The sequence below is a fragment of the Mandrillus leucophaeus genome, unplaced genomic scaffold (assembly GCF_000951045.1).
Source record: "Mandrillus leucophaeus isolate KB7577 unplaced genomic scaffold, Mleu.le_1.0 Scaffold64, whole genome shotgun sequence".
NCBI classification, from domain to species: Eukaryota; Metazoa; Chordata; class Mammalia; order Primates; family Cercopithecidae; genus Mandrillus; species Mandrillus leucophaeus.
In genome coordinates this window covers 5,087,573-5,108,866 of record NW_012106919.1, presented here as the reverse complement: position 1 = coordinate 5,108,866, position 21,294 = coordinate 5,087,573, and the positions used below count along the sequence as shown (strand labels likewise).

At 44.1% G+C, this 21,294-nt stretch overlaps 1 protein-coding gene across 2 annotated transcripts in view; it reads left to right on the top strand.

The window, feature by feature from the left end:
- Positions 1-21,294, top strand: part of CASQ2 (calsequestrin 2 (cardiac muscle)) — a 70,787-nt gene that overhangs the window by 36,364 nt on the left and 13,129 nt on the right. For both annotated transcript variants that reach the window (XM_012000822.1, XM_012000821.1), the window contains 4 exons: positions 854-927; positions 6,659-6,789; positions 8,221-8,266; positions 16,187-16,241. In XM_012000822.1, coding sequence (XP_011856212.1) covers positions 854-927; positions 6,659-6,789; positions 8,221-8,266; positions 16,187-16,241 — 306 coding nt within the window. The remainder of the gene's footprint in view (positions 1-853; positions 928-6,658; positions 6,790-8,220; positions 8,267-16,186; positions 16,242-21,294) is intronic.

Below are 21,294 nucleotides of genomic sequence, written 5' to 3'. Positions count from 1 at the left end.
AAAGAAGTTAATCTTATTAAGAATAAATCACAGGCTGATTGACTCTCAGGCTTACAGCATTTATTCATCAACACCACCACCACCACCACCACCACCACCACCACCACCACCACCACCACCATTACCATCACCCTCACAACTAAGGCTTGAGTACAAATCTCTTTCCCAAGTGACTCCCCAGATGGACCAAGGTACAGCACTCCCACACTCACCTGATCTCATACTGTCTCGGCCAGTGTAGACTCAAGCTTGGGACCATAGTCTATCAAGGGTTTAAGTTTAAGAAATCCTCTTGAAGCATCAGAATAAAGAAGAAAACTTTAAAATGAAAAAAGGGGAAGAAAACTAGAATTCAGCAACAGGGGTACTTCCATTAAGAAGTTTAAAATACTTCTGTGATGTCATTTGTGATTGAGGTTACTTTACACAGTGAGATGAATTTCCTTCTTACTTAGAGCTGATTTATTCTGGCAAACTGCACTCTCTCTAGAGGGCATGATTGTAAGTAGCAGTGAGTTAGAGTGAAAGGCCTTTTTATTTCGGTTTGGAGTTTTACGTGTCTTCTTCTCTCTCTTGTCCTCCCGGTTCCCTCTGTTTCCTGCTTTCTACCTGCAGTTCATAAAAGTGTGGTGAAGGAGTCTTCTCTTGGGCGTTTGAATGCCAGTCAATTCCAACTCCTTGTGGGGAACTATGGGTTTAAATAATATTAAATAATACCTATCTAAATAATATCTACTAAATTGTTATCCCATCAGGATTAATTGACTTTCTACTCTCCACATCATTTAAAAAGAAGATTCTTCAGTGTGCATCTTGAAAATGTCTCTCCCTTCATCTTTATTTTTCCCCTTAGACTACAAGGCTTTTGAAGAAGCAGCTGAACACTTCCAGCCTTACATCAAATTCTTTGCCACCTTTGACAAAGGGGTAAGTACCTACGAAACCCCAATGTGAACAGTTTTGTAGGCATGAAGAATTAAAGTTTGAACTTGCCACCACTCTTTCTTTTCTTGTAGCAACATTAACTATTCTCCCTTGCCTCTTTCTCTAGAAGGGTTAAGAATTATATCACTAAATCACTATTGGATTTAAGATGAGTACAAAGATGACTAATTCAGAGGATGTAAGAATATTTTTAAAAACATCCAAGGAAAATTGATGGCCCACACTTATCTTCTCATACACTGAGATGGGAAATGTGTGGGCCCAGAGTGTGCCAGCCCACTCAGTCACTGCTTCCTTTTTCCTTAGCGGGTATCCTCTCCCTTCCTGGGGTTACATATTTCCCCTTCTACTGGGTCAGGATGGGGAGTAGAATGGGAACTCCTCTGTGATGAGTTCAAGCAAGCGGTCTGTAAAATACAAGAGGAAGCCAGTGAGCTGGAGCAGGGAAGGGGCATGGTGGGATGAGACTGCGTTCAGTTCTTGTATATGATGAACCACTTCTGTGGAAGTGGCCCTGTCTTCAAGCCTATGATCCAGAAGAGTGATCTATAACCCAAGTATTATAATCTAAACTTGAAGAATGTTTATCCTAATTAGTTGTATTACAGTTGGGAAGGATCTTGAGCAAGAATATTTTAAAACTATCGTGTATTAAGTGACTGTTATGGGCCAGGTGCTCACACCTGTAATCCCAACACTTTGGGAGACTGAGGGGCATGGATTGCATGAGCCTTGGAGTTGGAGACCAGCCTGGGCAACATAGTGAGACCCCCATCTCTACAAAAAATACAAAAATTAGCTGGGTGTGGTGGCACACACTTGTAGTTCCAACTACTCGGGAGGCTGAGCTGGGAGGATCACTTGAGCCCAAGAGGTTGAAGCTGCAGTGAGCTGTGATCATACCATTGCACTCCAACCTGGGCAATGGAGTGAGATCCTCTCTCAAAAAATAAGAATATAAAAAATAATAAATTCAAAAAAATTTTATGTGCCAGAGTCTGTGCTAAGAAATGTCTTTGTGCCAGAGTGTGTGCTAAGAAGTTAACATGAATTTTCTTACTTCATCCTCTCAACACTCACATAAGGGAGGAATTAGTATCCTCATTCTACAGAGGATGAAACTGAGGTGCTGAAAGATTAGGTGATTTTTTCGTGGTCATGTAGTTACTGAGTTGAGAAGCTTGCTATAATCTCAGACCAGCCTGACTTCAAAGTCAGTGCTCTGTCCTACTTTACTCCAGAGAAACAAGCAATATATGCAAACTGCGTGACTGGTGTTTGGCACACGGGAAGCATTCAGTAGTAGTTAGCCAGCTATGAGCACCATTGTTCATAAGAAGGCAGTCATCTAGGCCCAGGAAGTGGGAGGCTTGGATAGGATATTAGTAGAGAAAGGGAGGAACAGAGAAGCCGAAACTGAATCCATTACTGACATATGGTTCTGATGGAACATTTGGTTCTGATGGACTAGGTGTGGCTAAAGTGGCTCCTGGGTAAGAATCCAGCTGAAAGGAAGAGAGAGGCAGGCCAATTAATTTGGCCAAGCAACAAAGCCTTAGTTTTTAGAGGGGTGGTTCAATGTTGAGCTCAGCGTAGTATCTGTTTATAGAAGTGCCTCCTAGTGCAACTGTATAGCTTCTTGCCTGTGGCCCATGAAAAAGGTGAGGTCAGGCTATGATTAAAAATTCAGAGAGATGCTTTATTAAAACTCTGTAGGACACTGAGTCATAAGTTCCAGCATTCACGTAGCCTTGTTGGATTTCAGAACATTTCAAAAGACAAAGGCACACAGAGCGGAGAGCACTGAGAGGACTCTGACGCTATTTGGTGCTTAAGAACTTGCACCCGTCAGTTGGGGTGGAAAGGGTGTCCAAGGGGAGATGGTGGAGTTCAGAAGGCATGACTGCACCCAGTAGAGCCTCAGTGGTGTCCAGTCGGGAGTGCTAGGACAGAAGAGGGAAAAAGTAATAAATGTGAAGTGGCTGAAAGGACCTGTTTGTACAACACACCCTAGGGAATCTCAGAGAGACCGGGAGGTGCTTTGTTAAGGTCTGAAACCAGGAGAGTCAAGGGACAAGAAAGCACTAATGCAGTTACAAAAATGCAAAAAACAACCGGCACTAGCAAAAGTGGGTGTAACAAGAAGATCTGGCCATTGATGAGGTGATGAGAAAAGGCCTCAAAATAACTTAAGATAGCAAGTCTTGGCATCAAGACAGCAAAAATTATGAAGCTACTGAAAACATTAGGAAATCTAGGAAGAAGAATCTATTGAGGAACATGAGATGGGGTTATGAATTCTATTTTCTAAAAGTTGGGGAAACATTCAACTGGAAATGTCTTTAATTAATTCAGTCATTCATTCACTCAACAAGTATTTATTGAGTGCCCTTTACGTGCCAGGCACTCTTCTCAGTGCCAGGGACACAACATTGAGCAAAGCAGATTCCTGCCCTTCAGAATTTAAAGTTTAGTGTGGGAAAGAGAAGATGGAAAGACAGAAAATTACGAAGTAAACAAACCAATAAATACATCATGTGAGTTGCAGGACCGTAAAGAGGGTGAGATGTCATGGCTGCTGATGTAAATTTGGTGGTCAGTAGTTCCCAACCACTATCCATATTAGTATCCTCTGACAAGCTTTTAAAACCATTAGTCTCTGGGTCCCGGCCCTGGAAATTTTAATTTTTTAGGATTGTGGCAGTGTCTGGGAATCTGCGTTTTTTAAAGCCTCCCAAGGAATTATAAAGGGTGTTCAGGTTTGGGACCAGTACTGATCTATTGATACTAATCCTAAATCAAGCCACAGGAAGGCGCGACCTCTCTGAAGAAGCAGTTAGAGCAAGGAAGTGTCAGAGGGCCAAGGATGATTCCACTCTGCTGTACCTAACAGCCTGAAAAATATCAGTTCTTATAATCCCACATCCCCTCCCACTGACCTGTTCCTTTCTCTGTCTGAGTGAACAATGAGATGAAAAATCACTTTCGTTTTAAAATCACACTGGAGCCAAAGGGAGCTGTGACTAAACAAAGTTAGTGGAGAAGATAGATGTTGGGAAGACCTAAATTTAGTAATGGCAAAAACCATTACTTTTGGCAAAAACTGTGACTACTTTTGCACCAATCTAATACTCGAGTTGGTTTCATTGGCAACAACCAAACTGACTTGCGAGCTGGAGGAAAAATGACCTGTATCAAAATTCATACACATGCACATGTCAGAAAATCAGCGTTGTACTTTGTAGTTTTCTTATCTTTGTTAAATCTATTCCAACTAGTTAACAAATAAAAGCATGAAAGAATTCATTTTATGGACCTATTTGGTTCTTAATAATATAATTCATTCTTATATAATGGTAATACCCATGAACCAGATCTCCTCCTGGAATAATGCCTTGGATTCAGTAGGCCCCACTAAATACTTACTGAATAAATGAATGAATAAAAGCTTCAACCAATCAAATCCCTTTCAGTCCTTACCATCCAAGACAGGAATAATAAGAATGAAAGAGGGGGTCAGGTGCGGTGACTCATGCCTGTAATCCCAGCACTTTGGGAGGCTGAGAGGGGAGGTGGATCACCTGAGGTCAGTAGTTCGAGATCAGCCTGGCCAACATGGCAAAACCCCATCTTTACTAAAAACACAAAAATTAGCCGGGTGTGGTGGCCTGTGCCTGTAATCCCAGCTACTCAGGAGGCTGAAGCAGGAGAATCGCTTGAACCCCGATACTGTGCCATTGCTCTCCAGCCTGGGCAGCAAGAGCAAAACTCCATCTCAAAAAAAAAAAAAAAAAAAAAAAAGAAAGAAAAAAGAAAAAAAAATGTAAGAGAGGAATTCTCTGAGATACAAGATGAGGGCACTCCATGATGGTGGTAGGGAGACAGGGAAGAGATCCCTGGGAAATTTTACTCAGCATTTCCAAGACTTAAATTAAGGATGCGACAATCCAATTTTTACATTCATAGACAGCACTGTGGCCCCAGACACTGGCATTCAAGGACTGGAGATTACCACCACCACCCGGTGGGTTTGACTTCTGGCTCTGCTCCCTCCAGATATATGATCCTGACAAATTTCTTACCCAAATTGTGCCTCAGGTTCATCATTTGTAAAATAAATATAATAATCATTCTTACTACATACAATCCAAGTGAGAATTAAACAAAGAATCAACCTAAAACACCTGGCAGCAGTGCCTGGCACATGATAAGCACTCCGTATGTTTGTTATTATTACTGTTTTCATTCTGATCACTTCTCCTTTCGTGGAAACAGTCTTCTGATTCCTAGGATATATAGTAAGCGAACTCAGAAAACCAGAATTCAATGTCATTTTCTAGCCTACTTTGGTTCCCTGCTTCATCAGCCCCTCATCTATATCACCCCCCCACCCCTGAGAAGATGGAAAAGCACTTAGGAAAAACTCCACGTCTCCCTCTCTTAAAATTAACCTGACAACAAAAAAGAAAACATGGCCTGTTTCCTTTATCTCTGAGTAGGATGCTGGAATTTCTTTCCCTTAAGTACTATATAAAATGCCTTTCGGAATATAGTGACCTGGAATTAATAGCAATTGATGACAAAAACCATATGGATATCAGTGTTTCCTCAGAATGGACCTCCTTGTGTAAGAGCTTATGCAATACCCAGCTCCTCCTCTTCCCCAGTTAGTTGCAGCCGGCCTGGGTCACGGCACCATGGGTTACCCCCACAGAGCATCAGCTCTCAGGCAGTTCCTCTTCAGCTTCAAGAGAACCACTGTTCATCCCTGTGCTTTCTTGAACCACAGCTCTGAACTAGAAAAGAATGGCATTTGGTTTTCTATAGAGCGTTGCACATTCCAAGCCTCTCAAATCATTTCACAAACAGAGGTCCCGAGTTCGGCAGCTGTGCAGGCAAACAGCAACCATTCTGCCTTGACAACACACTGAACATGTGGCTGCTTTAATCCAGAGAGAAAATGTCTTCCAGGCTATGGGCTGGCTCTCCGAGCTCCTTATCTGTTGTAAGATGAGCAAACCATCCTGGCTTACTGGGGTCTGTCCAAGTTTTAGTACTGAAAGTCCTGCATCCCAGGAAGCCCTTCCACCCAGAGCAAAGCAAGATGGTCAGTCACCTCATGACTGCTGACAAACCGGGCAGCTCCCAAAGTCTGACAAACCACAAAGCAAGCTGGGTACTGAGAGATTTAACTGTAGGGCCAGCACTTCAACCTAAATAACAATCAGGGTTATGAGCAAATCAAAGACAGGCTAATGAGTTGGGTTCTGATTCTGAGTACCTATATGCCTTAAGGATCTCCATCAATTGCCTGTTTTATCAACATTGGTTCCATTAAAACCACACAACCCAGGATAGTAAATATGTTCCATTGGCATTTGCTTCCCATCCAGCCCTGACAAATGCAGTAGAGTGACGGTGATTGCAGAATTAAACTTCCCACTTCTCATCTCAACTGCTCCCTGCCCCAGCCTGACCCTCATTTGCTAGATAAGTCTTTTTCCTTCCTATCTTTCCTTCTTTGATCACAAAAGACGATTGGGCTAGCCAGGCCTTGGGTGATGAGTTCCTATCACTTCAACATTGAAGTTAAAACTGTACATTTGTTTTTATGTCTTTGCCAGAAAACATGCACACTTGTCTTCGATGGACAACACATTGCTATTCTAGACTAGCATCCAAATAAACTTTGTCTTATTTCTAATGGTTACAGGTTGCAAAGAAATTATCTTTGAAGATGAATGAGGTTGACTTCTATGAGCCATTTATGGATGAGCCCATTGCCATCCCCAACAAACCTTACACAGAAGAGGAGATTGTGGAGTTTGTGAAGGAACACCAAAGGTGCCTGAGATAGCATGCGGGGGCTGGGGGCCTGGGATCTGGGGAATGCAGAGGAGCCTCTCTGTGCTACCATTTCAGACCCGCCAAGAGCAACAACCTAGTTAGTACCCCAGCAGTATAGAACTCAGTAGTATGGCTTTGTTGATCAGTGATGACTAGCAGGGATATGATTACTTCTGAATGTAAGTCTGCACCTGCAAGCAGGGTTTGATAAATCCCTCAGTCAGCAAATCCCCTCAAAGCCAGGGCAAGATATAAATAAAATTCTGTACTAGAAATGATAGCAATTTACTGAAAGTTCCTGTATACCAATAACCATGCCCAGTGTTTTAGGGAAACTATTTTATCTAGTCTCCAACCTTACAGGGTAATTATTATTCCAATTTTACAGATCAAGGAATTGGACTCAATAGTTAAGTAACTTAGCCAAGGATGAACACTCTGTGCATAGGATTTCTGGGAGAGGAATGCTTGATACCACTTAGTGTAGCTCTAGCATGAATCAGCAAATCTTTTCTGTAAAGAACAAAATGGTAAATCTTCCAGGTTCTGTGGGCCAGATGGCGTCTGTTGCAACTACTTAACTCTGCGGCTGTGGCATGAAAGCAGCCATGGATCATGTATAAACAAATGGGTGTGGCTGTGTCCCAGTCAAAGTTTATTTAGGAAAATAGGAGGCCCTGGCTGGATTTGTACCACCAGCTGTAGTCTTCTGACCCCTGCTCTTAAGGTAGGGATGATATGGGAAAAAGGAACATGGTAGTGCGCTCACTGGCTTGTCCATCTATCCTACCTGACATGTGCACGTGTGTGTTCATTTTACCTGGAGTACTGTGATCCCCCTCACCTGGACAGTCCTAGTTCCTTCAGGAAGGCAGTACTTGGAGGAACAGATATGAGTATGTCCAGCACTATTTGCCAATATTCAAAAAGAAATGAAACTATGAGCAAAATATAGATCTGCTCTATATTTTGTCTGCTCCCCTAAATATCCCTAAAGGACTTTCAATGGATACCCCAGATGATAAAACAAAGGCAGTTTTAACCTACAAAATCTGAGATTTCCTGTTTTCCCCTCAGGTTTCTCATTCCAGGCCTGCTGTGGGCTCTCTGGAGTGGTGGCTACCTGTGAGGAGGGAAATGGCATCTTGCCCTGGGAGTGAGCTGACCCTGTGCCCTCTGACCCATTGTTTGTAACAGACTTTATAATCCTTGGATCAGTGGGTCTATGAAAAGGCTGAGTGGCTTAGGCCCAGCTCGCTGTCTGACACAGCAGAGTAGAGCTGGTCTGTTTCCTTAGGAGATAAGTGGGTCTTTAGGGTTCTCCATGCCTTAAAGGAACCAGCATCTCATTTTACATTGCACGATGCTGTGGCTGCTGTATCTGCCACAGTGGCCCCTACTCAAGGAAGCTCCTTTTTTTTTTTCCAGACCCACTCTACGTCGCCTGCGCCCAGAAGAAATGTTTGAAACATGGGTAAGAAAGAGGCAAATTCTCTTTGCCTTGTAGAGATGAGTATAGTCCCCAAGAGCAGTGCTTCTTAGATTAAGTCCCTAAACTCAAACCAAGCTTTATTTGGCTGAGGTGGATGTCTAGGTGAGTATTTGAAACATGGACAGTTTGGGTATGAGGGCTCATAACTGTAATCCCAGCACTTTGGGAGGTTGGGGTAGGGGATCACTTGAGTTCAGGTGTCCAAGAGCAGCCTGGGCAACATAGCAAAACCCTATCTATCTCTACAAAATATACAAAAAGTAACCGAGCATGGTGGCATGTGCCTGGAGTTACAGCTACTTGGGAGGCTGAGGCAGGAGAATTGCTTAAGCCTGGGAGGTCAAGGCTGCAGTGAATTGTGATCGTGGCGCTGCACTCCAGCCTGGGCAACAGAGCGAGACACCGTTTTAAACAAAACAAAACAAAACAAGACAAAAACATGGACAACATCATGCTCAATTAAAACACAGTTCTTGATGGATCAATCTAAGCCTCTTTGGTACTACTCACTAGGCAAAATTGCTCTTAGTTCATTTCCCACAGTGACTAGAGCTTCTGTTCATTGACCACCAGAGCCGCACAGTAACACAGTGGAAGGGACTCAGGCTACAAAGTCATAGAGACCTGGGTTCAGGTCCAGAATCTGCCACCTAGTAGCTTTGTGTCCTACGTCAAGTCATGTGGCCTTTCTGAGCTGTCTAAATTTCCTTATCTAGAGTTGGGACTTTTTATAAGGATGAATGATATGAAGAGTTCAGAATATGGTAGCTGTTTTTTTAAAAATATCAACTGAAGGCACTGGCAAGCAGCTGAGCCAACTTGTCCTCTAGGTCTTTGTCATGGATAATATGTCAGGCAGCTCAAATAGTGTTAGATGGAGGGCCTTGGAGATAAACCCCCAACCCACACCTCAGCTTTGTACAGAATTTCATAAATAACAAAGGCTGTGGAGCATTTTTCAAAGCGTTTCATGCATCCTTTTATTTGGATCTTCCAATAGCTCTAGAAAGTGATGTAGAAGAAGTATTATTAGTTGGGCATAGGGGGCACACCTGTAGTCCCAGCTACTTGGAAAGTTGAGGTGGGAGGATTGTTTGAGCACAGGAGCTTGAGGCTTCTGTGGGCCATGATAATGCCACTGCACTCCAGCCTGGGCAACACAGCAAGACTCTGTCCCCCAAAACAAACAAAAACCAACTACTATTTCAGCCCCATCTTACATAGTCAGAGACTGGTGCTCATACAGATTAATCACTAAAGGACACATAACTAATAACTATTAGTTCTTGGAACTTAAATACAGGCCATCTGGAGCCAAACCTGGTGTTCTTTGCAGAATGCCTCACTAGAGTGACTACGTCCCCACAAGGGGCCATTTGGGGTGAGGGATGGGGAGGAGGAGGAAGGAATTAACATGGAAGTATTTATCTATTTAATTCTTTGAAGTGATGGATGAACAGAACCAGGGAGTAACTTGACATTGTTTTACTGGTCTGTAACTTACTTGGATGTTCGAAGGTAAAGCAAACATTTCACAAGATACCAAAGGGTAAATAATACAATCCAGAGGAGTGGACTATTTAATAACAACTCAGCACAATAGAAACAAACTTTCCTAACATTTAAACCTTTCAAAGATATTAAAACAGTCTTATCGCTAGGCATAGTGACTCACGCCTGTAATCTCAGCACTTTGGGAGGCCAAGGTGGGCAGATCACTTGACGTCAGGAGTTCGAGACCAGCCTGGCCAACGTGGTGAAACCCCATTCCTACCAAAAAATACAAAAAATAACTGAGTGTGGTGGCAGGCGCCTGTAGTCCCAGCTACTTGAGAGGCTGACGTAAGAGAATCACTTTCACCTGGGAGGCAGAGGTTGCAGTTAGCTGTGATTGTACCACTGCACTTCAGCCTGGGCAACAGAGTGAGACCCTGTCTCAAAAAAAGAGTCTTATTAATATATTTTAAAATGGTAATAGCAAAAAGGTATAATAGTGCTTTAAAATAATATATTTTAAAAAAAATCATTTTTACTTTTTACCCTAAAATAATTTCAGATGTACAAAAGTAGTGCAAAGAACTTCATTATCTCTTCACCTAGATCTCCCAAATGTTAACATTTTACAATGCCTTCTATCTACGTAGATACATAGAGAGATAGATGATAGATAGATAGACAGATAGACAGAGAGAGAGAGAGCGCGAGAGTTATCAAAATCAGGAAATTAACACTGATATAATAAGTCTACTACCATTATTCAGATTGGCCAGTTGTCCCACTAATGTCCTTTACTGCAAAAGAAAAACGTCTCTGTTTCCTGGCCCAGGATCCAATCCAGGATCCCACACTTGCATTTGCCTATGTTTCTTTTTCTTTTTCTTTTATTTTTATTTTTATTTTTTTTTGAGACAGATTCTCCCTCTGTCACCCAGGCTGGAGTACAGTGTTTCCATCTTGGCTCACTGCAGCCTCTGCCTCCCAGGTTCATGTGATTCTCCTCCCTCAGCCTCCCAAGTAGCTGGGATTACAGGTGCACACCACCATGCCTGGTTAATTTTTGTGTTTTTAGTAGAGACAGGGTTTCACCATGTTGGTCAGGTTGGTCTTGAACTGCTGACTTCAGGTGATCCTCCCTCCTCGGCCTCCCAAAGTGCTGGGATTACAGGCATGAGCCACCGCGCCTGGCCTGCTTATGCTTCTTTAGTCACCTTTAATTTGGAACAGGGTCTTGGTCTTTGTCTTTCATGACACAAAATACCACTTTAAATTGAGAGTCATTATTGATGTTCTCTTCTGCTATGGCTTTATCTTCAGTTTTTCTCTTTTTATTGTCTTTATTCCTAAGAGGCACATCTCCATTACCTAGGTTCTAGGAAGGGAGGGAATATAACATTGTGGACCCCTTCTCCCAGGTCTTTCCTTCCTGTCACAGCAGTATCACACCCAGGACCATGGTGTTTTGTAGATGGGGAGCCTCTGTCCTCACATATCCCACACTGCTGCAGAAATACTCCCTGTTGACACATTAGAGGCAGATGTTCAGACAGGAAGTTCAGTGTCTGGTTTCATTGGAACTCATTCTCTCCTTTCTTTTCATTTAATGAATAAGATAAAATACAGCCTTTTGCAATAATATAAAATAATGGTGATGGCTCATATTTTCCACATTAGTGCATATTGAATTGTTCTCTACTTGGGGAAGGGCAGTGCAATGAATTTAACCAGGTAGAGAAAAGGGCAACTGAAATGGTTTATTCCTTCCCTCCCCATTCTGGAAAAGCCTCATGACTTACCCAGGAGCCCTAACCAGACCTAGTCAGCCCCTCATTCAAGTCTCCAACTAGAGAGGGAAGGCAGGACAGGCCCCTCCAGTGTCACCTTTGTTTCCTTGAAAGGGAGAAACAGAAATCAGTGCATCCAAAGGACCTCTGAGGAGCCACTTTCCATACCTCCTCCTCTACCTGTGCCCCCTGGCAGGTCACTGCTCTGAAGAGTGGCATCTCTGTGGGCCACATGGCCACAGCAACTTAAACCACAGATGTGGCTGTGGAAAGTGACCAGCTAGTGAACTTCAAAGTCTTTGTCTTTGGCCAGGCAACGTGGCTCATGTCTGTAGTCCCAGCACTTTGGGAGGCTGAGGTGGGCAGATCGCTTGAGTCAAGGAATTCAAGACCAGCCTGGGCAACCTACTGAAACTCCGTCTCTGCAAAAAATACAAAAATTAGCTGGGTGTGGTGGTGCGTGCCAATAATCCCAGCTACTTGAGAGGCTGAGGCAGGAGGATCCCTTGAGCCTGGGAGGCAGAGGCTGCCGTGAGCCGAGATGTGCCATTGCACTCCGACCTGGGAAACAGAGTGAAACCCCATTTCGAAAGAAAAAGAAAAGTCTTTATCTTCAACATCCACTTCCCCAGACACTGAGAAGTATTTAAATAAGATGGGAAAGCCAGCTAGGACTAAAGCAACTATTGATCTTTCTCTCTCTCTAATTGTGCAGGTTTTTAAGATGCAGGCCATAGAAAACACATCACATATGATTACTAAAGAAACTGGTGCCTGGTAATATTTGCTGTGTGTACCTTGGAAAGCTATTTATTTATTTTAAATACTCAAAGAATGTCAAGCTGTCAAAAAGAGACCCGGTGCTGATCTGTCATTCCCCTTGGAGACCTCACCCTCCATCTAGCCAAGTGGCCCGCTAGAGTCCTGGGGAACTGCCCACAGGGAAGGAGAGTCAGCAGTTTCTTCTAAAAGAAGCTTCCCTCTATTGCAACAGCAAAATACTTTCAAGATGGGGTCAGAGACCCCCAGACAGGCATCTAGGTCACTCCATTGCACCTTAAATAGGGAGCCTGCTTATTTTAACCACATTTTTTCTTTGCATCTCTTCATTCAACATGAGAACAAATATTCAACAGAGACTGGAAGGAAACTGAGTAAAATATTAAGTGGTGATGTATGCGGTTGGTAGGTAATTGATACACATAGTTTCTTCTTGGTATACCTAATATTTTCTAATTTAATTTTCTTCAGTGAGTAAGGTTTTTTGTTTGTTTCTTTGTTTGTTTGTTTGTTTGTTTTTTGAGATGGAGTCTTGCTCTGTCGCCCAGGCTGGAGTGCAGTGGCGTGATCTCAGCTCACTGCAAGCTCCGCCTCCCGGGTTTGCGCCATTCTCCTGCCTCAGCCTCCGGAGTAGCTGGGACTACAGGCGCCCGCCACCTCGCCCGGCTAGTTTTTTGTATTTTTAGTAGAGACGGGGTTTCACCGTGTTAGCCAGGATGGTCTCGATCTCCTGACCTCGTGATCTGCCTGTCTCGGCCTCCCAAAGTGCTGGGATTACAGGCGTGAGCCACCGCGCCTGGCCTCAGTGAGTAAGGTTTTTATTGCCATACTCCTTTTTTGAGTGTAGGCATTAAAAAGAACCCCTGTGCTAAGCAATGAGGTTATAAAAATGAACATTGCTGTCCTGTCCTTAGGAGCTCAGGTTGAGTAGATGAAACAGTCTCAGGACATATAACGCCAACCCAGTATGCTCACTGCTGCCACAGAGGGACATACAAAGTGCTGGGGGATCCAAAGGAAGGGATTCACTGAAGTTACTCCAAAATCTCCAGTTCTTTGGGAAATCTTGCACTCAGTTATTTTACATGCAGGCCTCTTTCCAGCCTCTTTCAACTTAAGAGCCATTGATCCAAGTTTGCAACATCTTCTGCAAACCCTGCAGGGGGCAATAAATTCATGGAGCCTGTTCTGCTGGTGGTGGTGAGAAAGAAAGAGTACAGATTCTGTGGTCTGAATGTTTGTGTCCCCCCACAAATTCATACATTGGAAGCATAGCCCCCAAGGTAAGGGTGTGAGGAGATGGGGCCTTTGGGAAGTGATTAGGTCTTGAGGGCTCAACCCTCATGTTGGGATTAGTGCCCTGATTAAAGAGGCCCCAGAGAGCTAGCTGGTCCCTTCCACTGTGAGGATACAGCATGAAGATAGGCAGTGTTTCTGAGCCAGAAAGCAGGCCTCGCCGGACACCGAATCTGCCAGTGCCTTGACTTCCCAGCCTCCATAACAGTGAGAAACACATTTCTGTGGTTTATAAGCTACCCAGTTTTTGATATGCTGTTATAGCAGCTTGAATGGACCAAGACAGTGGGCTTTGGGGCCAGACAGAACTGGCTTGAATCCCCCTTCTGTCACTAGTAGTTCTGTGGCCTTAGGTAAGTCACTGCGATTCTTCAAGCATTCAATAAGAGTAAGTCTTTCTTAGGAGATTTTGAGATAATGTTCTTACAAAGTAAGTACGGAAAAAATAGCAAATAGCAGATATTGTTGCCACTTGAATAATTGTTATTTTAAGGCATAATCCCTTCTTTCAGTGAGCTTGCCATCTAGTTGAGGAGGGAAGATTCATGCAATTAAAAACGGAATTTCCAAGACAATGTAACCTAAAGACCAAAAGAGAGATCTGAGTAGCAAAGGCTGTGGGATTCAGAGAGGCCCTGGGGATTCCCAGCCTTGAGATCAGCATAGCTCTTCCTCCCCTGTGCAAGCTGGGCTCTCACTGAGTGACCCCGACTTGCCGGCTTGCCCTTGGGTTCCTACTCTGTGAGTTTATTACTTGAAAATTCCTGGCACCTAGGGCTGGCCTGTTTCCTTGTAGATGTGGAATACAGGTCTGCGTGCTGAATCTTTGTGACGCACACAGAGACAGGCTCTTTCCCTTAGTGACAGTGCTCCCTCCAGGGGCCATCTTGGGTCTGGGGAGTGACAGCCATATTATGAGCAGCCTCCTAGAAAACAAATATGGATTCTTAATTCTAAAGCCAATTTCCAAATGCGTTCTAGCAGGGCACACAGAAATGAAGCCCGCTTCACAGAGTTAACAGCGCTCACTCCCATCTGATGGCAGGAGACAGAGACACAGGCTAGCCTAATGAGAATGGATCGGGATATGCTGTCCGGCGATAATAGCAAATGTAAAACAGTGAAACCTCGGACTCCCCTTCTGGTTGCTGTCGGATTTGTGTAATAAGCCGGCACACACAGGCACACACATGCGTATATCTGTAAAATTAAATTCCCCGGAGAATCTGACCAAGGCAATGCCCACTCTCTTGTTTTTAATAATAATATTTTCCATTTAATCTTTCTTAGAATTTGTGGAAGTTTTGTCCATTCCAAACTCAAAGGAAAAAAATTAGCATTTAGATAGGATTGCACCAGCATTAAAATCAATTGAAATGGAAACAGAGATCACGGGAAGGTTGAGACGCCTGGAGGTTTCTCCATAGGATGATTCTGATATGACATTCCGAGTGCCCAAAGCATACCTCTCCCCATGTCTCATCATCAGTATGCACTCAGCTTTGTCCCCAGGTGCCTCTTTCTCACACATATTCCTCTCCAAGTCTCCTGAGAATCACATTTGTGACAGCAGAGCCGCTTCCAAGCTCCAGCTCCTCTTTCTCCAGAAATAATCATTGCAAAGGAGACACAAGGCATAGGGTCCTTGCTGTCCAGGGTGTAGAGACATGAAATGCCCCTCGTTTGCCCCATAGACTTAAAATACTCTCTTTAGGTTCTTCTTCCTGCCCCTGCCCCTGCCCCCACAGCTATACCCACTTTTCTCAGTCACACACCCTCAACTTTCCCTACACTCAAATTCCAGACAATTCCTGCAGCCTCAGAAATGCATTGGAGGCCTATACTGACTGGGCAAGGACTTCAAGGAAGTCACCTAGAGGTCACAGACAGCAAAGTGTCCCCTACACACTACATGGATTCCGTAGGCAGGGACCTAACAGGGAAGCTCAACCGTTGTCTGTGATTTTTGTGTGAACAACACCAGCCCACATCCTAATTGACCTCAATGATTCCTGTCTGCCATCCATTTGGGGGTAGTTTCAGGATCTGTCCACAGCATTCAGAAGCCTGCATAATCTGGTGCATCACTGACTCTATCTGCCAGTGATAAACTCTTGAAACAGAGACTGACAGCTGCTTCTACTGAGCCGCCTCTAGAGCCATTGTTGCCCTCAGATCTCCTCATAAACCAGACTCACGTTCTTTTTCATTTTGCCTTTTGCTGTTGCTCTCCCGGAACCACCAGACCACAGGAGTGAGGCTTATTTAGTGCTAATGTCTTACGTGTGGTTGGTATTTTCTTGTCTTGCAAACTCATTTATCTGAGTCCCTGGTCCAAACCCTATGCATTCCTGCCAGTTGCTCCTCAGCATTCCTTCCTTAATGTGAGCCCCACTCTACTCCTCTGTGCCTCTGTGTTCATCCCCGCTTCCACACTTCTCCCTACCTCTCCTGTTTCCATTCCAGCTTCTGAGTCTCTGTCCCAGGCTCAGTCCTTTGTATCCCTCCAGCTGGAAGTGTAACTTTTGATTCTTTTCTCATACAGGAAGATGATTTGAATGGGATCCACATTGTGGCCTTTGCAGAGAAGAGTGACCCAGGTAGGAAATTTTCAATCTGCTCTTTTACAACTTTAGCAAGAACCGATTTCTCACCTTTGTCAGCCCTCACCTTTCTCTTCTCTCACGTCCCATCCACAATGCAACTGCAAGATATTGGGCACCCCCTGGTGGCACCCATTAAGTATGAGTTTGTTTTCAATTGTGCACATGGCTAAGAGAAGAAAAGATGTGAACAAATCAGAATGTTATAGACTACCAGGTTCCTACACCGCTGCACAGCAATGGATCAATACACTGAGTCAGTGGGATTTGCAGCAGAGAAAGAGTTTAATAATCACAAGGTTGCCAAATGGGTAAGGGGAGGGATTCTCAAGCCACAAATCCAATTCTTCAAGGGGTTCTGGGCAAGGGTTTTTAAGAGGGTCATGGAAGGTGAGGGCCTGGAAAATTGGGGTCATCAATTGATCTGGGTAAGAGGATAAAATCATGAGGATGTGGAAAGTGCATTCTTCCATAAGTCAGCTCCTTGCTCAGCCTTTTAGACCAGCTGATGTCAATAGTTTTACTGGTATGCAGAACCTAAAAGAGAAACTCAAATGGAAATCTTATTATATTAGTCAGTTCTCACATTGCTATAAAGAAATACCAGAGACATGGTAATTTATAAAGAAAAGAGGCTTCATTGGCTCACAGTTCTTCAGGTTGTACAGGAAACAGGGCAGTATCTGCTTCTGGGGAGGCTTCAGGGAGTTTTTACTCATGGCAGAAGGCAAAGCAGGAGCAGACATCTCACATGGCAGGAGCAGGACCAAGGTGGTGGGGAGGCGCCACACACTTTTATATAACCATATCTTGTGAGAACTCACACCAAGCGGGGCATAGTGTTAAACCATAAGAAACCACCTCCATGATCCAATCATCTTCCACTAGGCCCCACCTCCAGTATTGGGGATTACATTTGAACAGGAGATTTGGGTGGGGAACACAGATCCAAACCATATCACTTTTAATCTCACCATGTCTTAAATTTCATCTATGGAACAGAGAAGGGACAACAAGTCTTGTGACAAGGGCTACATTATCCTGGGGTAGTACACAGTGACCAGAAGTGGCCAGAGGGCAAGTCAGCTTCACAATGGCTGCTGATGGTGTGGGAAGCCTAGTGGGATTTTATTTTTTTCTCCAATTGATTTTATAAAATGCTTTTGGAGATGCTTTCAAGAACCTCAAACATTCTGCTTTGCTGCCCAAACATAGAAAGGTACACTGGGCACTGCAGAGGATATTAAAACATATCAGCTTTACAGGGTGTGTGTGTGCTTGTGTGTGTGTGTGCATGTGTGAACTTCTGTTCATATTAAAAGAGTATTTACCAATTTTGCCATCGAGCCTATATCAACCACAGTTCTACCTGAAAATAGGATAAATGTATACTTTGATCCATAAAGTATTGTCTGTGCTTAGGAAATGAAGTAGGAAACATTCCCCTAAATAATGAGAACTGGGGAAAATGAGCAGCTTATTTTAAAAGTGCAAGATGACCCTGTAAATGAATTTGTAACTTTGTTTTTGGAACTTGTACAACTTTTCACTGGTTTCACTCTTTTCAACACCAGTGGAGAGTGAAGTGCAGGCAAATTAATTTTGCAGGTAGCAATTTCCTATGGCAGTACTCTGTGAGATAGAGAGTCCCCAAAAGAAAGTGGAAGCACAGATTCTGAAGTGTATTTTGGAAACCCTGAGACAACCCAGAATGTAACCAAAGACAAGGGAATGTAGACATCGTGGTACTTGCTGGGGACCTCAGTCTCTCATATACTCATAGGGAGAGATTTAGAGATGGTTCCACTGGACAGATCAGGAAACAGCCATTTGGAGAAGTTAAAAAAAAAGAAAACTGCCCAAGAGAACACAGTTAGTGGTAGATCATCAAGGGTGAACAGATCGCCTTGTTCATCAATATATAGCTGATTCTTGCACAATGTCTTGACACATGGTAGGTGCTCAATAAATATTTGTCTGGCAGATGATTAGAGAGTTAGATGACCAAACAAGACCGAGCCCCAAACTCTTCACTGGCAGACCAGCTTTTCCTTCCCTTTTTTGGCAATACACTAATAGCCTCCATAGCTTCTTATAGAGTGAAACCCACATTTTTTATCATATAATTTGTGAAATCAGGATATAATCCATATACCGTAATAGTAACCTTTTTAAAGTGAAGATTTCAGTGGTTTTTAGTACATTCACAAAGTTGTGCAAACATAATCAGTATCTAATTCTAGAATATTTTGAAAAACAGCCATTAGCAGTCACTCCCATTTCCCTCTCACCCACCTCTGCAGGCAGGAATTACTTATGATCTCTACAATTTGCCTATTCTGGACATTTCATATAAACGAAATCATTTACTATGTAGCCTTTTGTGTGTGACATCTTTCACTTAGCATGATGTTTTCAAGGTGTCCCAATGATATTGCACATATTCCTTTTAAGGGCCGAATCATATTCCATTGTATCAAAACCAAATTTATGTTCTGAATTACCTGAGCACTCTCTTGGCTTTTTTCATTTTTCAGCATGATCTAGCCCTTGTCTCCACCCCCTCAAAAAAAAGCCAGTGTGGTTTCAGTGGGTTTTCCACAGATTCTGGCCACCACTCTGCCCCAGAGGAGCAAATAGCAAAGGAAGCCAATTGCCTAAGGTTTACAAACTATAATCAAACAGAATTGGATCCCTGGTGTTATGTGAACAGAGATGCAGTTGCCATAGGCAGCAGCCTGCTGGCCAGACTCCAGAGGGCTCCTTCCCCACCTCACCTGCCCCCTTCCAGGATTGTGGGGAAGCCTGTCTGGCTCTTTGGAACAATAGAACAAAGAGGCCTCCCTGAAGTTGCAGGAACCTGTTTGACCGAGATTGCTGCTGTAATGAATCAAGCTCCAGAAACTACTTCCACCTCCTCCCTGCACAAATATCCCTGGGCCTGAAGCTGTGCCTTTCCCCAAAAGAGCCCAAGCTGGGGCTTGTACTGGGAAGCTGTAAGCACGCACTGAGGTGAGGGGAGGGGGAGGGGTAGGAGCTCTGGAAGCATCTTCTGTGAGCGAGGGCCTTGCCACTTGGGGTTGGGAAAGGGAAAGAACTGTCTGTGAAAGTCCCTGACTCTGAATTTGTGGTTAATCAGTGATTTACCTGCAGAGCACTGATGTGTAACCTGGGCCAATGGGCCTGACTGCAGGACTAGGAATTTCATTCCTGCAAAACAGTCCCTCTGCATTCCTTTGCTCTTGCTAACAAGTTAGACATGGCCTTTCGCCCCAGCCAAACACCTACCCCACCAACCCAAGGAAGAAGGTCATACATTCAGGAAAATAATACAGTTCTTCTTAAAGAGCTAACATGATTGAGGAACTGTGCTAGGAGCTTTATGTAGATGACCTTATTTAGCACCTAAAGCCACTCTGTAATATGTGCCTGATGATGATTATTCTAGTGTCAGATGAGGAACCTGTGTTTTAGAGGGTAAATAAGTTGCCCAAATCACTCACTGTACCTAAGCCAAGATTCAAATTCAAGCAGGCTGTCTTGACCTCTAAATACGTCATGACTATGAGGGAGATGATCGTGATTGTCACTTACTGTGTACTTATATGTACACAAGAACCCCATGAGGAAGGCATTATTTTTATTACAACTGAGGAAGCTGAGGCTGAGAGAGCTTACCTCACTGGGAAGCATAAAGTTGGAATGACGCTGAGGACGTCTGGCTTCCCAGCCCACACCCTTAACCACAAGGCCCTGCCATAGAGTTATATGAAGTCGTCAGGGTAGCAACTCTGAGTGGCATATAAGTCTGTAGCAAGGCCTGTGCTAAGTGATCATTTGGTCCTCCTTCCTGCCTCTCTACTGCCCTTCACCATCTTCTCCACCTCCAACGTTTGAAAGACAAGAAAGCGGAGACTCAGGGCAATGCAATGGCATGTTTGAGATCACAGGGTTATAGGAATAGTGGAAAATCAAGCTTAGATTTCCCAAGGTCCCCTCCTGTGCACAGTCCACCCTATCACACCAACTCCAAACAATGCCCCAGCCAGTGCAGGCTCTGAGCATGTGCAGTGCTGCCTCATGTACTGGGGAAGGGGGCACGAGCAGGCAGAGCAGGGGGAGGTGAGAAGAGCACAAAACCACCTGGAAGCTTGAGAGCCTAGTCAGGGAATAAAAGTCCGGCTTCCTCCCACTGTCCAGGTTTGGGATCTAAGATTATACAGCAACAACGACCACACGTCCCAACGATCCAGCTGCCCCAACCACTTTCTTCTCCCAACAGTTCTGACATGACCCTCACGGCCAAGAACTTGAGTTCACCCCTTGTAGAAAGCTGAGGGCAGGCAGCAACCCTGTACTCTCACCCCCACCTGCCAGGAGGCAGGGTCTGCTCTCCTGGCCCTAGAACCTAATCGCTGGATCTCTCCTGCTGTACTCATCCCGTGCCCTCAGGCAGGCCTGGCTGGGAAGGGCATTTCCTAGCCCTGCGCTCTTGCCCATTGCCTGGTGGTGCTGCCAGTCTTCCTCCAGCTCCTGCGCTCAAAGCGCCCGCCAGAGCCGCTCGTCTGACAGGTTTGAAAATGAATGACTCTCTTCCTCACCACTCCTAGATGTGTCTGTGTCAGGCTGACATCTTCTTTATAACATGTGATGAAAGGTTTGCAAAGCGGCATTTCTACATGAGTGCATGCTGGATGGATATCCTCAAAGGGCACTGGGAATATTAGCGCTAACAAGGTTAGCTGGAAATGCAAGGACAGGCTGCTGTCTGCGCATGTGGAACAGAATTAGTGACAGGCCCTGTAAGGAATGTCTCCAAGCTCTGTTCCGTCTAAGCTTCCACTGCTTCAGGTTCCTGTAAAAATCTTTTTGAGACCATTGTCTCAAGTAGGACCACTAACTGCCTCTTTGAGCTTTTGATTTTAAATTTGGTTTATCAAATGTAACATTTGGTTCTTTCTTTCTTTCTTTCTTTCTTTCTTTCTTTCTTTCTTTCTTTCTTTCTTTCTTTCTTTCTTTCTTTCTTTCTTTCTTTCTTTCTTTCTCTCTT